Raw genomic sequence first — 14820 nt, 5'->3', positions numbered from 1 at the left:
TTCACCACAACCATGAAATGAGCCCTTATTATTCCCAATAGCAAAACCCAGATCCACAGGGCCCAGCGTATCATTTTTCCATTTGTATGAAACAAACCAGCCCACACCTCAGTGGCGTAAGGCCACAGCCATCCATTTGCTCACGAGCCTGCATTTTGGGCAGGGCTTGGGTGGGCAGGGCTTGCCTCAGTTATATGAGGTGTGGTTGGAGGCAATCCCCTGGCGCATCTTAGATGGGCTCTGCTGAGTGGCCAGAGGGATTGGAGGCTGACCAGGTCTCCCTCTCCAGTGGGGCATTTGGACTCTACCTGGTGGCTCAGAGCTCTGGGAGAGTTAAGAGAAGCTGCCTATCTTGCTTGTAATCCCAGAACTTTGGGAGGCTGAGGTGGGTGGATCACCTGAAGGTCAGGAGTTCTAGACCAGCCTGGCCAACATGGTGAAACCCCGTCTCTAATTGAAATATAAAAAATTAGCTGGGTGTGGTGGCAGGCACCTGTAATCCCAGCTACTCAGGAGGCAGAGGCAGGAATATCGCTTGAACCCAGGAGGCAGAGCTTGCGGTGAGCTGAGATCCTGCCATTGCACTCCAGTCTGGGCAACAAGAAACTTCGTCTCAAAAAAAAAAAAAAAAAAAAAAAAAGAGAAGCTGCCTAGGGGCCAGCCCAGAAGGGAACAGCATTACTTCCTCTGCATTCTATGGTTAAAGTAAGTCACAGGGTCAGCCCAGGCGGAAGGGGGAGGGGAGGGAAACAGACACCACCTCTTGATGGGAGAAGCAGCATGAGGTCAATTTACTCCACCCAAGGTCATATATTCAGATGGAGCTAAGTAGTAAACCCAGGTCTGAACCATCTAATAATATTGACTGCCCTTCCTCCAGGCCTTTGCAGGAGCGTCTACTGGGCTGGAAACCTCCCTCCATCTCCACAGATTGGTTTCACTTCCACTCACCCATCCATCAGGAGATATCACTTCATGCTGGAGCCTCTTTGGAGCTCCAGAGTCCTCCTCTGTGTTCCCAGGGCAGACTCTACGTCCCTGACCACACTGTACTGTCACTGCTGCTTACCCATGGACCTCTCCTGTTAGAACTCAAGGACGAGTCCAGCAAAGGACATGTTCTTTCCAGACCACCCCAGAGTGCCTCCCATTTAAACAATGGGTTTGTCATGGACCCTGATGGGGTGAGGTTGGTTGTGGGGGTCAGTGTTCAGGATGTTTCTTTGGAAGTTCCCTTAAGAGTAACCCCTGGGCAAGGAACTGGAAGGAAGCAGGAGGGAGACCCTGAGCAGGACACAGGTCTTGTGACAGCTTTGACTGTCTTCATGGAGAGTCCTGGGGCTAAAATACCCCATCAGCACTGTCCCCAGTCGGGCAGAGATGGCCAAGCTTTCATACTTCTGCTGGGATAGTCATTGGGATGTGGGCTATCCCAGGAGGGACATGACAGAGGGCAAGGCTGCTCTCTGAGCAGGGGCAGTTCCTGGAGAAGCCGATGGCTGGGGGACTGTCTGCTGACAGCACCACCTGAAGCCGGGGAAATATTCCCATTCTCCTAACAGGGCAGAACAGTGGGGGGCAGTCCTTGAGGGCTGCACAGAGGAAGTGGTTTGCCAATTGTGACCTATGGCTGGAGGGAGGAGGGCAGGAACAGCAGAGTGAGGGAGGGTTTTACCCACATCCATGCCTGGGGGAGTGGGGAGTTCTGGACCAGGTCCCCAAGGGATGTCATTTGACTGGATTAATACTCAGGGACAGAATCCCCATCTCCTCTGTGCCAGGTGCTGTGCCATGTACTGGAGAACGGGATAGCACCTGGATATGGGTCAGGGCTCCAGGGAACTCCACTCCCTCCTAATGGCCCTCCCCTCCACCCCATGACCCACTGTCTACACTGCTGCCAGACTGATCTTTCTAAAAGGCAAATCATACATGTGACTCCTCTGCTTAAAACACAGAATAAAATCCTAGCTCCTTGTCCTGGCCTGCCAGGCCCTCTGATCTTCCCCACCCTCCTCATTTCATCTCCTAAGCTCTCCCCAAGACCAGCCATGCCAAGTGGGTCTTCCTCAAGGCTTTGGCAGTCACTGTTGCCAAGGGGGTAGGGAACTATGCCTGGAACTATTTTTCCCTAGGTGTTGTTCACAGAGATGCTCCCTTTGCATCCATCAGGTCTCAGCTCAATGTCACCTCCTCCAGGAAGGCTTCTCTGATTACTCTTTTGGTGCATTCCTTTTTTTTTTTTTTTTTTATGTTTACTCAACAAATATTTATCTTAACTATGTCCCACGAACTGTTCTAGGCAGTGCAGGTAACGGGGTGTTAAGACAGCCAGGCCCTGTCCTCTTGGAGCTTACAGTCTAATGGGAAAGACAATCAGTACACAGTAAAAATAAAAAATAAAAAAATGTCGGCCTGACTCGGTGGCTCACGCCTGTAATGCCAGCACTTTGGGAGGCCAAGGTGGGCGGATCACCTGAGGTCAGGAGTTCGAGACCAGCCTGGCCAACATGGCGAAACCCCGTCTCTACTAACAATAAAAAAATTAGCCAGGCGTGATGGAGGGCGCTTGTAATCCCAGCTACTCAGGAGGCTGAGGTAGGAGAATTGCTTGAACCTGGGAGGGGAGGTTGCAGTGAGCCCCGAGATCGCGCCACTGCACTCCAGTCTGGGTGGCAGAGCGAGACCCCGTCTCAAAACAACAACAACAACAACAACAACAACAACAAAACCCCCATGATTTCAGAGCGTCTGAAGTGCTATGAAAAAACAAGAGCGAGGAAAGGGGACAGAGAGGGCCTAGGCTGGAAATCTCGGAGCCGCTCTGGAGACCGGCCCTGGGCGTAGAGTGGGGAGCAGAGGCCAGAGGGGCCGTGTGGAGCGGGTTGGGGGCGGCAAGGGTCACCTGAGCCCCACATCGGAGGTTGGGGAGAGCACCCGGCCGGCCCTAGAGCCCTCTGGTCTGGCCGCCCCGGAGGCGCGCTCGCTCGCCGGAAAGGCACGCGCGGGAGTCAGCCAGGTGCGGCGGCCGCGGGGAGCCGCCCTCCGGGCCGCGCTTCCTGGGGGGCGGGTCTCGCCGCTGTCCCGCCCCTGGGCCGCCGATAAATGCGCCGAGCCGGCCGGCACCGCGGGTTCGGAGCGCGAAGCCGCCGGTGGGAGCTCGGCGCGCCCCGCGTCTGCGCTTGCTGCCGCGCCTCGGTCGGCGCGCTGGGAGTTCCAGCCATGCTCTTCTGGCACACGCAGCCCGAGCACTACAACCAGCACAACTCCGGCAGCTACCTGCGGTAAGGGCCGCGCGCGGTCCCCGCGGGGCTCGGGCCGGGCCGGCGGGCCGGGCGCCGTTGGACGTCCAGGGGCGGAGAGGGGGCGCCCCTGCTGGGCCCTGGCCTCCCCGCTGTCCGCCCTCTGGGGACCGAGAGACCCGCCCAGCGTCCCGCCTACGGACTGACAGATGGACGCCGGCGGGACCCGATGTGCGGAGTTGGGGGCCCTCTGGGGAGGCGAGCGCGCAGAGCCCTATGCCTGCGAGGGCTCCTCCCAGGCGGCAGAGAGGGTGCAGGGCGCGCACCTGCCGGCCCGCCGCCTCCCCTGGCCCATCCGCCCCCTGCGGCCCTCCACTCCCCCGCGTATCGGAGAAGTAGAGGAAACTTCCTGCCAGCAGCCTGGTGCCCGGCCCGGGGAAGTTCGTCCCCTGCTCTTTGCCTGTCTCCGCCGGGGCCCTTCTCCCAGCCTCGCGCCCTCTGCAGTGCCCTTCCTTGGACGAGGGGCGGGCGGCGGGCTCGGAGGGGCAGGTCGCCCCACTTCCCGCGATGGTCTTGCGCGTGTTCGCCCCAGGCCCGCGTGGTTATTGCCCTTGATGGAAATCTTTCTTCTTCTGGAGGGATTTGAGTAGTGCCCTTCAGAGGGGAAAGTCAGTCCTGCGTGTTTTGCACAGTTCCCCACAAGCCCGTCTTAGCAGTAGGACCCCGTGTGCTCTCGCTCCCGGAGGATTGTTTTTCCCTGTTCTGCTGCTGGCCGGGACTAATGGGCAGTCATTTCACTTTGTGAACTCGCCTGAACCAGCTTTAGCCTGTCCTTATTTCCATCTTAGTCACAGTTTATGAAATGTGCCTAATTTAACCCAAAGGGCATTTGATATGGGCTCAAGGAAAATGAATGACGAGGCCGAAGGAGTCACAGGCATTGACAGCCCCCATACTAGAGCTACCTTTAAGTGCTAGTTTTGGCCCCAAGAAGTTCCCACTTAGATCTTAAAACGTTATTTGTAATTCCTGGCTGCTGGTAGGTATTTGTCCTCCCTGAAGACATCCCCTTTTCCTGGAGGCGGGGGAATGATTGGGTTTAGTGGATGTATCTGCTGTTTTTATTCATGGGCCAAAGTAGTTGGAGATGGCAAAGGTCTGGAGCCTTAAAGGCTGACGGCCACCCGGCAGACCACGGTGATGTCACCAGAGGGAAGCCCAGGAGATGTTAATCACCCAGAGATTAAGTGTCCATTCACTTGCAAGAAATGCTACAATGGAATACATTTTTACTGTACTGAAGTTTTAGTTGTAGCTTTGCCTAAATTTTAGTTTGCTGCCATTAAGTATGTTGCCATATCTTAACAGTGAGTTTGAAGGTGACCCTGAGTTGAAGGTGAGTGTACTTGAAACTTCCTAGATACCTACAATGTCCTCACCCCGTTAGGGAACAATTCTCCCTTGCCTGGGAGGTACAGTTCTGACATCTGCTACCGAGATGGAAGTTTGTCTGGAGTAGCTCAGGTACCTTTTAGGATTTGGTGAAAGGAGGAGGGTGAGCGTTGGGAGTGGGTGGTACTGTAAAGCCATATTGGCTTCTGGGGTCATCGGGGGACCATGGATAAAGAAGTCCTTGCCCTTTTTAATTTCACTTCTTGGAAGCTGGGAGTTTTGCCCTCAGTGAGGGCCAAGGTGGGGGTTTGTGCATATGCTTCTGGTCCCCTGGCTCTAGAGGGAGGGTCTGGTCCTTTTCCTTGCGTTTTTTGTATTTTATTTTTGGTTGTCTCCTCACTTGGCAGAACTTCTGCAAGCTGTCTCACCTCACCAGGGTAGAGGCCTTTACTCCCTTCCCCCTTTCTGTTTGATGTTCTCGTGACTTTTATTCCTTGGCAAATAAAGATGCCAGGCTTGAAACAAGTTACTGTTGAGGGATGGTTCTTAACTTCCTCCGCCCACCCGCCCCTTTTAAAAAATTTAAAGGCAGCAGTCCGTGGATTATTAACTTGACATGGTCTGGGCAAACATGAAATTATGCAATCCCCAGTGTTCCTAGAGAACCACCCGGGCTGGGAGTGTGCCCTGCTCTGACAAAAGGAAGACGCCCTGTGGGGAAAGTCGAGACGGCCTTGCACCCTTATTTTTCGGCAGTGGATGGTGACGGGGGAGGCCCACACAGGGCAGGTTTTCCAGGTGTGTGCTCAATGCCAGTCTTTTTCTTCTGAAAATTGATTAGATGTTGATGGGGTGTGTGCCGGGTTTGTGTTGTAGAGATGCTTGTTTATGATGTGCGAGCAACAGATTGTACCAGTGACTCTGTTTATACAGACAAGTGGGGTCAGCTAATTGGATTCCTAGTCAGGGACCCACGAAGGGAAGAGGGTTATCAAGATAAGAGCACTGGCACTTATTTGGCACTTGTTTATGTGCTGCTCATAATTTAGAGGCCTTACACCAGCCTTGCCTGCCTGTAGGTCATTCATGTTCTCAAGGAATTCTTTGTCCCTTGTAAGGGCATTTTAAAAATGCTGGGTTTTTTGTTTCTTTTTCCATTTTTTTTTTTTTTTTTTTTAGAGATGGTGGGGTCTCACTATGTTGCCCAGGCTGGTCTCAAACCCCTGGCTTCAAGCAGTCTTCTCACCTCAGCCTCCCAAAGTACTGGGATTTCAGGCATGAGCCACTGTTCCTGGCTTAAAATATACGTCCAGAAACAAGTTCCTCCCTAAGTCGCAGGATGATGACTTCATTTTTTTTTTTTTTTTTTTAACGTGGGGAGTTTTGTTAAGAGGTGGAGGAAAAGAAACTTGGAGCAAGGATTTCAAGATTTCCCACTTGGATAAGAAAATAGACTGGGCTGGGCGCAGTGGCTCACACCTGTAATCCCAGCACTTTGGGAGGCCGAGGTGGGTGGATCACCTGAGGTCAGGAGTTAGTGACCAGCCTGACCAACATGGTGGAACCCTGTCTCTACTAAAAATACAAAAATTAGCCAGGCGTGGTGGCTTATTCCTGTAATCCCAGCTACTCAGGAGGCTGAGGCACAAGAATTGCTTGAACCCGGGAGGTGGAGGTTGCAGTGAGCCGAGATCACGCCACTTGCACTCCAGCCAGGACAACAAGAGTGAAACTCCGTCCCCCCCCGCACCCCCAAAAAAAAACAACCACACGAACACAGACTTGAAGCCAAGGTCCTTCCTTCCTGTTTGCCTTTTGGACAGATTAGAATGACCCTGAAAACAGTGTCCAGTTGTCCTCTCTTTAGAAGGGATGGAGGAATGTCTCAACCTGGGTACTCAGGGAGGGAAGGAAGTGGTTTGTTCATTTGCATAGTTTACAGAGCCTGGAGGACAGGGTTGTATTGCTATGAGAAGTGGCCGGTAAATGGAATTGTTGATTAAAAAATATAAATGTTTGTTTAGATTTTTATTCTAAAAGTGAACCTTTATGAGTGATCGCTTGTGGATAGAAACCAAATAAATGTCTTAGAGGTCCCTTTGCTGCTAGCCCGTCTCTGGCATGGAGAGGATTTCTGTAGATGTTAGCTAACTTTGCCCTTTTACCTCCTTGATGGGCTGACTGAATCAGTGTTTTGGGGGGTCATTGAGTGAAACTAGAGTCATGAAGGAGCAGTTTCCTCTGTTTTAAAGCATCTGGAGTGTGCGAGGGTTGCAGGAGTGCAGCCAGCATCCTGCAATGCGCGTGCCGTGTCACCCTGGGCCCCGGTGGTCTGCGTCGTCTCTCTAGCTTCGCCCTGGCTCTGTGCAGGAGCCCCCTGGGGCTCTGCTCCTGACCTCTGCTTCCTATGTGTTGCAGTGATGTGCTCGCTCTGCCCATCTTCAAGCAGGAGGAACCCCAGCTGTCCCCCGAGAACGAGGCCCGCCTGCCACCCCTGCAATATGTGTTGTGTGCTGCCACGTCCCCAGCCGTGAAGCTGCATGAAGAGACGCTGACCTACCTCAACCAAGGTAGTGGCCGGAGGCCCCGGGCCAGGGCGGAACCCAGAAGCAGTGGGGAGTTGATGTGAAAGGCCCATTTGGGCCTTGTGACTTTGTTATGGTGGGTGAGGTGGGGCTGGGGAAGGAGAACAGGTGCAGGTTCAGATTCCATTTCCCAGCTGTGTGACCCCTCCAGCCTCAGTGTCTTCATCTGAAAAATGGAAACATCAGATGCCTTACGCGGGCAACAGGGTAACACTCTGCATTCCTCCTATAGCCCCTCCATGGAGCAGATGCTAGCATTATTACTGTTTTTCCCTCCCTCCCTCCCTCCCTCCCTCCCTCCCATCCTTCCTTCTTTCTTTCTTTCTTTTTTTTTTTTTTTTCCTTTTTTGAGGGGGTCTTGCTCTGTTGCCCAGGCTGGCATGCAGTGGCATGATCATGGCTCACTGCACCCTTGACCTCCTCAACCCAAGAAGTGACCCTCCCACCTTAACCTCCCAGGTAGCTGGGATCACAGGTGTAGACCACCATGCCCGGCTAATTTTTAAATTTTTTTGTAGAGCTGGGGGGTCTCACTATGTTGCCCAGGCTGGTCTCAAACTCCTGGGCTCAAGTGATCCACCTGCCTGCGCCTCCCAAAGTGCTGGGATTATAGGCCTAAGCCACTGCGCCTGGACACATTGTGACTATTTATTGTGACCATGATTGTGTCCTTTGAAGATATACACTGAGTACCGTCAGCATGCCAGGTCCTGGAGCTGCACCTGGCAGTGGTTGGATGGCTGGCCTGTGTCCTGCGCAGCACCGGAGCAGGGTTCCATCCATGCTAGACAAAAGCCCTCTGTGGTGATGGGGACAAGTTCCCTCACCATGTCCTGAGGGAAACAGGCTTTGGAGTTTGAATTCCAACTCTGGCACTTCCTAGCTCTGTGACTTGGAGCTGCCTTTTTTTTTTTCTCTGAGCCTCAGTGTTTTCATATGTAAAACAAGAAGTATAATTTTGTGGAGTTTAAAAGAATGAAGGTCTGTGAGGTGCCTGGTATGATAGTGGTTGTTCAGTTGCTGGTTCCCTTTTCCAGAACACGTGGGCAAGTGTCCTGATGGATGGTGTTTTTGTGGTTCTATCATGATTATGAGTATGCGTTTTTTGCACTTTCTTCCTGGGTCGTCTCATGACCACCCTGGCATCATGTGGATTTGTCACCTTCTGCTTTATCTTTTATTGTTTGTGTGCCCCAGACATGAAACAGTTCTGGCCACCCACCCAGGCATCCAGCAAGGATGAGCAAAGGACTGTGTGTCTGCTCTACCCCTGACTGGTATGATACCCCTCTACTTTCAATGGGCAGAGCAGACGGGCAGAGGAATGCTGGTTTCTGTGGGGTCACAGGGAATTGCAGGGGAGCTGCAGTGTCATAGCAATTTGTCTTACATGTGTAGCTTCCTCTCCGCGAACTTTGATTCCTCAATTTGGAGAGCCAGCCAGGGTGGAAGTCCAACGTGGTCATCAGGCTCTCTGCTTACTGCTGAATTTGCCAGCTTCTGGGCCAAGAAACTAGCTCAGAAGTAGCAGCTGGCTCTGTCTGCCTCCCTCTGGGTAGAAGCAACCCCCTCTCATTGTGGAGGGGCCGCAGTGGAAGGTGATGCTTTATCCCCAAGGGCAGCTCTGCTGGCCTCAGTTGTTCTTGCTCAGCCGAGCTCCCTCAGCTTTAGAGCTTCCTGCTCAGGCCCGGAGACCTGTGCACCATCTGCAGCGGATGGTGGCCATGGTTGGTGGGTGATGTGGCCAAGGGTGCATCTGTGCCGCTGTGTGGAATGGTTTTTGCCATTTGCCTTTCACTTTCATGGAAGGTCAAGTGCTACCAACTGGTTATGCACCTTTGAGCACTTTCTTTCCTCTTTGGACCTCTGCTTTTTTGCTTAAATTTAGCAGGGAAAAATGAGATGTTTATAGCATCCATTGAGCTTTGATGTGGTTCTTCTTGTTGGCTAAGTCCTGTGGTGCTGAAGAGCGGGTCCAAGGTCTGAGGTCTTGCTCCTAGACCAAGATATTGTGCGTCTGTCCCTGCCCTGGCCCCTGCTCCAGTTGGTAAGGCCATTAGCTGAGTTCCTTACCTTTCCTCCACCCCTTCCAACTCCTTTTTTTTTGAGACAGAGTCTTGCTCTGTCTCCCAGGCTGGAGTGCAATGACACGATCTCGGTTCACTGCAACCTCTGCCTCCTGGGTTCAAGCAGTTCTCCTGCCTCAGCCTCCTAAGTAGCTGGTTTTTCAGGCGTGTGCTACCACACCCAGCTAATTTTTGTATTTTTAGTAGAGACGGTGTTTCTCCATGTTGGCCAGGCTGGTCTTGAACTCCTGGCCTCAAGTGATCCACCTACCTTGGGCTTCCAAAGTGCTGGGATTACAGGTGTGAGCCACCAGGCCTGGCCACCCCCTAGGTGTTTTTTTTCTTTCCTTCTTCTTTTTGAGACAGTCTTGCTCTGTCACCCAGGCTGGAGTGCAGTGGTGCAGGCTCGGCTCACTGCAACCTCTGCCTCCTGGGTTCAAGCGATTGTCCTGCTTCAGCCTCCCAAGTAGCTGGGATTACAGGCATGTGCCACCATGCCCACCTAATTTTTGTATTTTTAGTAGAGACGGGGTTTCACCATGTTGGCCAGGCTGGTCTCAAACTCCTGGTCTCAGGTGATCCACCTGCCTCAGCCTCCCAAAGTGCTGGGATTACAGGCGTGAGCCACTGTGCCCAGCCTACTAGGTTTTTTTAAAAAGAGTTTTAAAAGTTGATCCTCTCATAGATCAGTTAAAAGAGAGAAAAAGGAGTTACCCCTATGGTCTCATCATCTCATGTTAATTTGGTATATTTATATTTTTAAAGTTATATTTTGTAGGTTATTAAAATAATCTACTTTATAGAAAGTTTGAATAATTTAGAAAAGCAAAAGGAAGAGAATTAAAACAAAATTAAAATCCCCTCCGATTTCACCAGAAACCACTGCTAACCTTATTTCTACATGTTTGTATATATATCTTTCTGTGATTATGCTACAGACATATATCCTTTTTTTCATTTACTATATTTGTCAGCCGTCTCATGTCATTGAAAATGATTTGAGGACTTGCATTTTTGCAATGGCTGCATAGTATTACATTGTATATTTCTATGACTTTAACTGTTTCATATTATGGCCACTTAGTTTCCAGTTAGAAATTAAATACTATTATGATGAACAGCATCCTTGCATATAAATCTTCCTGTGAAATGTTGATTATTTATGTATTTTAAAAATAAATACCTAAGAAGTAGAATTTCTGGATCAAAGGGTTTGAACATTGAGGCTTTTGATGCATATCACCAAATTGCTTTCTCAGAAGAATGTACCAATTTACGTGCCAGCCAGCAGTATACATTTTGTCTCTTTTCCAATATTGGTTATTGTTTTTTGTCATCTGATTAGTGAAACATGGAATTTAATCCTAAACTAACATTTCTTTTCTTTTTTGAGCTGGGGTCTGGCTTGGGTTGCCCAGGCTGGACCCAAATTTCTGAGCTCAAGTGATCCTCCTTCCTCGGCTTCCTGAGTAGCTGGGACTATAGGTGTGTACCACCACCCCTGGCCTTAAATTAGCATTTCTGTGATTGTTAATGCAGTTGGATATTTTAAAATACATTTGTTGATCTTTTTAATTTGCTTATTATATTCCTGTCCTTTGCACATTTTTGTTGGGGTGTTTATGTTTTATGGATAAGGGCATACTATTTATGAAGAATACCAACCTTTTAGCTCCCATTTTTTGCAAGTATTTTTCTCTGATGGTTGCAGGCCATTTAACTTTCATTGGGTGATAACTATATTTATGGTGTAAGGTATATGTTGTTATTTTTTTTTTTCTGTAGAGATCTATTTTAAATGTCTATGGTCAAATCTTTCATTCTTTGAAAATAAACTTTTCTTTTATGCTTAAAAGAAAATGGCTGCTCATCTCAAAATCAATTAGCTGAGTAGTTTTCTGAATTTCATTTAGAGGTGTCTAAATTTTAACACTTACTGAAATACATTTGGAATTTATGATGTGATATGAAGATCTGAGTTTGTTTATTTTCTAGTTATTGCCTGACTTTTCCTACCTTTATCTCACAAATTTAGAAAGTCAATTCTGAAACTTTTTTTGTTGGCTTTTTTTTTTTTGAGACAGGGTCTTGCTCCATCACCCAGACTGGAGTGCAGTAGCTCCCTCTCAGCTCACTGCAGCCTCTGCCTCGCGGGCTCAGGGGATCCTCCTACCTCAGCCTCCTGAGTAGCTGGGACTACAGTTGTGCGCCACCACACCCAGCTAATTTTTGTAATTTTGGTAGAGATGGGGTTTTGCCATGTTTCCCAGGCTGCTCTTGAACTCCTGGGTTCAAGCAGTCCTTCCACCTTGGCCTCTCAAAATGCTGGGACACTTGTGAAACATTAAAAAACCCATCATTCTCAGCAAACTAACAGGAACAGAAAACCAAACTCGGCATATTCTCACTCATAAGTGGGAGTTGAGCAATGAGAATATATGGGCACGGGGAGGGGAGATCACACACTGGGGCCTGTCAGGGGGTGGGGGACAAGGGGAGGGATAGCATTAGGATAAATACCTGACGTAGGTTACGGGTTGATGGGTGCAGCAAACCACCATGGCACATGTATACCTATGTCACAAACCTGCACGTTCTGCACATGTATCTCAGAACTTAAGTATAACTTAAAAACAAACCATATCCTAAATTGTAAGGCAAGCAATAGACAGACTTGTCCTGTGCTGCTGATGTTCTTGCCGAATTCCTCATTGAACTAATTTTTGTAGCTTAGAAATGTGTTTTCCTTTGTCAGAGAGGTTCCTTTCAGTATTCTTTTTAGCCGTTCCCAATAATTTATTCTTACAGAGGGTTATAACTGTTAAGACTTCCTTCTCAACTGGGCGCGGTGGCTCACGCCTGTAATCCCAGCACTTTGGGAGGCTGAGGCAGGTGGATCATCTGAGGTCAGGAGTTCAAGACCAGCCTGGCCAACAGGGTGAAACCCCATCTTTACTAAAAATACAAAAATTAGCTGGGCGTGATGGCGGGCATCTGTAATCCCAGCTACTTGGGAGGCTGAGGCAGGATCATTGCTTGAACCCAGAAGGCAGAGGTTGCAGTGAGCCAAGATTGAGCCACTGCACTCTAGCTTGGGTGATAGAACGAGACCCTGTCTCAAAAAAAAAAAAAAAAGACTTACTTCTATACTTTTTCTTAAAAAAACAAATGGATGAGATTATGCTCTATGTGGTTGTTTCTTGCTTTTGTTAAATACTGTTCTTGTAATAACATTTTCCATTATTATTAAAAGTATCCTAAACATGTAAAATGTCTACATGTTATTTCTTTTTTTTTTTTTTTTGAGATGGAGTCTCGTGCTGTCGCCCAGGCTAGAGTGCACTGGCGCGATCTCGGCTCACTGCCAGCTTCGCCTCCTGGGTTCATGCCATTCTCCTGCCTCAGCCGCCCAAGTAGCTGGGACTACAGGCGCCCGCCGCCATGCCTGGCTAACAGTTTGTATTTTTAGTAGAGATGGGGTTTCACCGTGTTAGACAGGATGGTCTCGATCTCCTGAACTGGTGATCCACCTGCCTTGGCCTCCCAAAGTGCTGGGATTACAGGCGTGAGCCACCGCGCCCGGCCTCTACATGTTATTTCACTATTTCCTTTTGTTATTTAGGGCAGAATATTGTCATAACTGCTGGAAAAAATATACAGTGTAATTGTTTTAGTGTCTGCCTCCCATAATAGAATGGAAGTTCTATAGGGCTGAGCCATGTATTAAATGATTTTTTTTTTTTTTTTTGAGACAGGGTCTTCTTGCTCTTTCACCCAGGCTGAATGCAGTGGCATAATCATGGCTCCTGCAGCCTCCACCTCCTGGAATAATTAGTCCTCTTGCCTCAGCCTCTCAAGTAGCTGGGATAAACATGTGCTACCACACTCAGCTAATTTTTCTATTTTTCGTAGAGACAAGATCCCACTATGTTGCCCAGGCTGGTCTCAAACTTCTGAGCTCAAGCAATCCTCCTTGGCCTCCCAAAGTGTTGGGATTACAGGCATGAGCCACTGCCTGGCCCCTACAATTTTAAAATATAGGCTGAAGAATACCCCTTTTCCTAAATGCTTGGGATTGGAAGTATTTTGGATTTTGATTTTTCTTGGATTTTTGGATATTTGCATATCCATAATGAGATGTTTTGAGGCTCTGACCCACATCTAAACACAAAATTCACTTATGTTTCATATACACCTTAGGCACATAAGATGAAGGTAATTTTATACAATATTTTAAATAATTTTGTTTATAAAACAAAGCTTGTGTACATTGAGTCATCAGAAAAGATGATCTCAGCCACCCATGTGGACAATATGTGGGGTCACATCAGGACTCAAAAAGTTTCAGGTTTTGGATTTTTGGATTAGGGATGCTCAACCTGTATCCTCAGTATTAAGCTGAGTGCCTTGAGAGTATAGTAGGTGCTCTGTAAATATTTAGAAAATCTAAAAATAGGCATGATTTTATCCCCTCCCCAATCAGTAATGCTGCACTAGATATCTTTTTCAGCGTACCTCATTTAAGTAGCTTATTCTTCATCATATGACCAAAAGGCATTGATACAATTGGTTTTTTTTTTTCTTTTTTTTTTTTTTTTTTTGGAGACAGAGTCTCGCTCTGCTGCCAAGGCTGGATTGCAGTGGTGTGACCTCGGCTCACTGCAACCTCTGCCTCCCGGGTTCAAGAGATTCTCCTGCCTCAGCCTCCCGAGTAGCTGGGGTTACAGGCGCCCACTACCACGCCAGGCTAATATTTGTATTTTTAAATAGAGACCGGGTTTAGCCATGTTGGCCAGGCTGGTCTTGAGCTCCTGACCTCAGGTGATCCACCCACCTTGGCCTGCCAAGATACAATTCTTAAAAGTAGTTTTGACACATCATTCAAGACATTTTTGGTTAATTGAACAGCCTGCTATTAAGTGTTTATAAGCCTCTATGGTAGTTACTGCATTATTCTTGTGAAGCCATCACAGGTCCTCTCTTCCTTGTAATGATGTGTTTAAAGTTCTCTGAAAACATGGAAAAGATGCTATAGGCATAAATCAGAAAGTCACTTAAACCACTGGATGCCCATTTCTCAGTGCAGTGTCAAACAAATGCCTTGAGGACATGTGGCTTGGACATGTGTGTTTCATAGGGATGTCCTATCACCAAGCCCAGTGGCTAGTTTTAGATATGGTGAAAATGATTTGAAGAACAAACTCTGTTCTCTTCCTCTGTAAAGGTCCTTCCAAGGGGTGGATAGAGAGTTGAATAGAGGTTTGCAAACTTCCAGATAACTTCCTCTTTGTCAGTGGCCAAAGGTCATTGTAGACATATCTTCCTGAAGGCTGGAGCCTGAGGGAAGGGATGAGGAGGGTGTGGAGGGATGACAAGGGATGTGGAGGAGGAGGAGTCCGGGAGAGCAGAGAAGAGAGAACCCCAGGCAATCTGCATGGGGATTTCTGGCTTGAGATAAGAAACAACATTGCAAGAATGACTTGCAGTGGGGAATGCTTTGATATTTTCTGTCAAAACAACTCTTGAGTCTTAAGT

At 48.7% G+C, this 14820-nt stretch overlaps 1 protein-coding gene across 1 annotated transcript in view; it reads left to right on the top strand.

Annotated features, from left to right (window-relative positions):
* Positions 1-3009: 3009 nt before the first annotated feature.
* TFCP2L1 (transcription factor CP2 like 1) overlaps positions 3010-14820 on the top strand; it is a 68398-nt gene continuing 56587 nt past the window's right edge. The window contains exons 1-2 of the mRNA XM_019022769.3: positions 3010-3284; positions 7053-7204. Of these exons, the coding sequence (XP_018878314.2) occupies positions 3106-3284; positions 7053-7204 (331 nt within the window). The 5' untranslated portion in view covers positions 3010-3105. The remainder of the gene's footprint in view (positions 3285-7052; positions 7205-14820) is intronic.

Source organism: Gorilla gorilla, chromosome 11 (genome assembly GCF_029281585.2).
Source record: "Gorilla gorilla gorilla isolate KB3781 chromosome 11, NHGRI_mGorGor1-v2.1_pri, whole genome shotgun sequence".
NCBI lineage: Eukaryota > Metazoa > Chordata > Mammalia > Primates > Hominidae > Gorilla > Gorilla gorilla.
The sequence above is the reverse complement of the archived record's forward strand: the minus strand, read 5'-3'. Positions and strand labels throughout refer to the sequence as shown.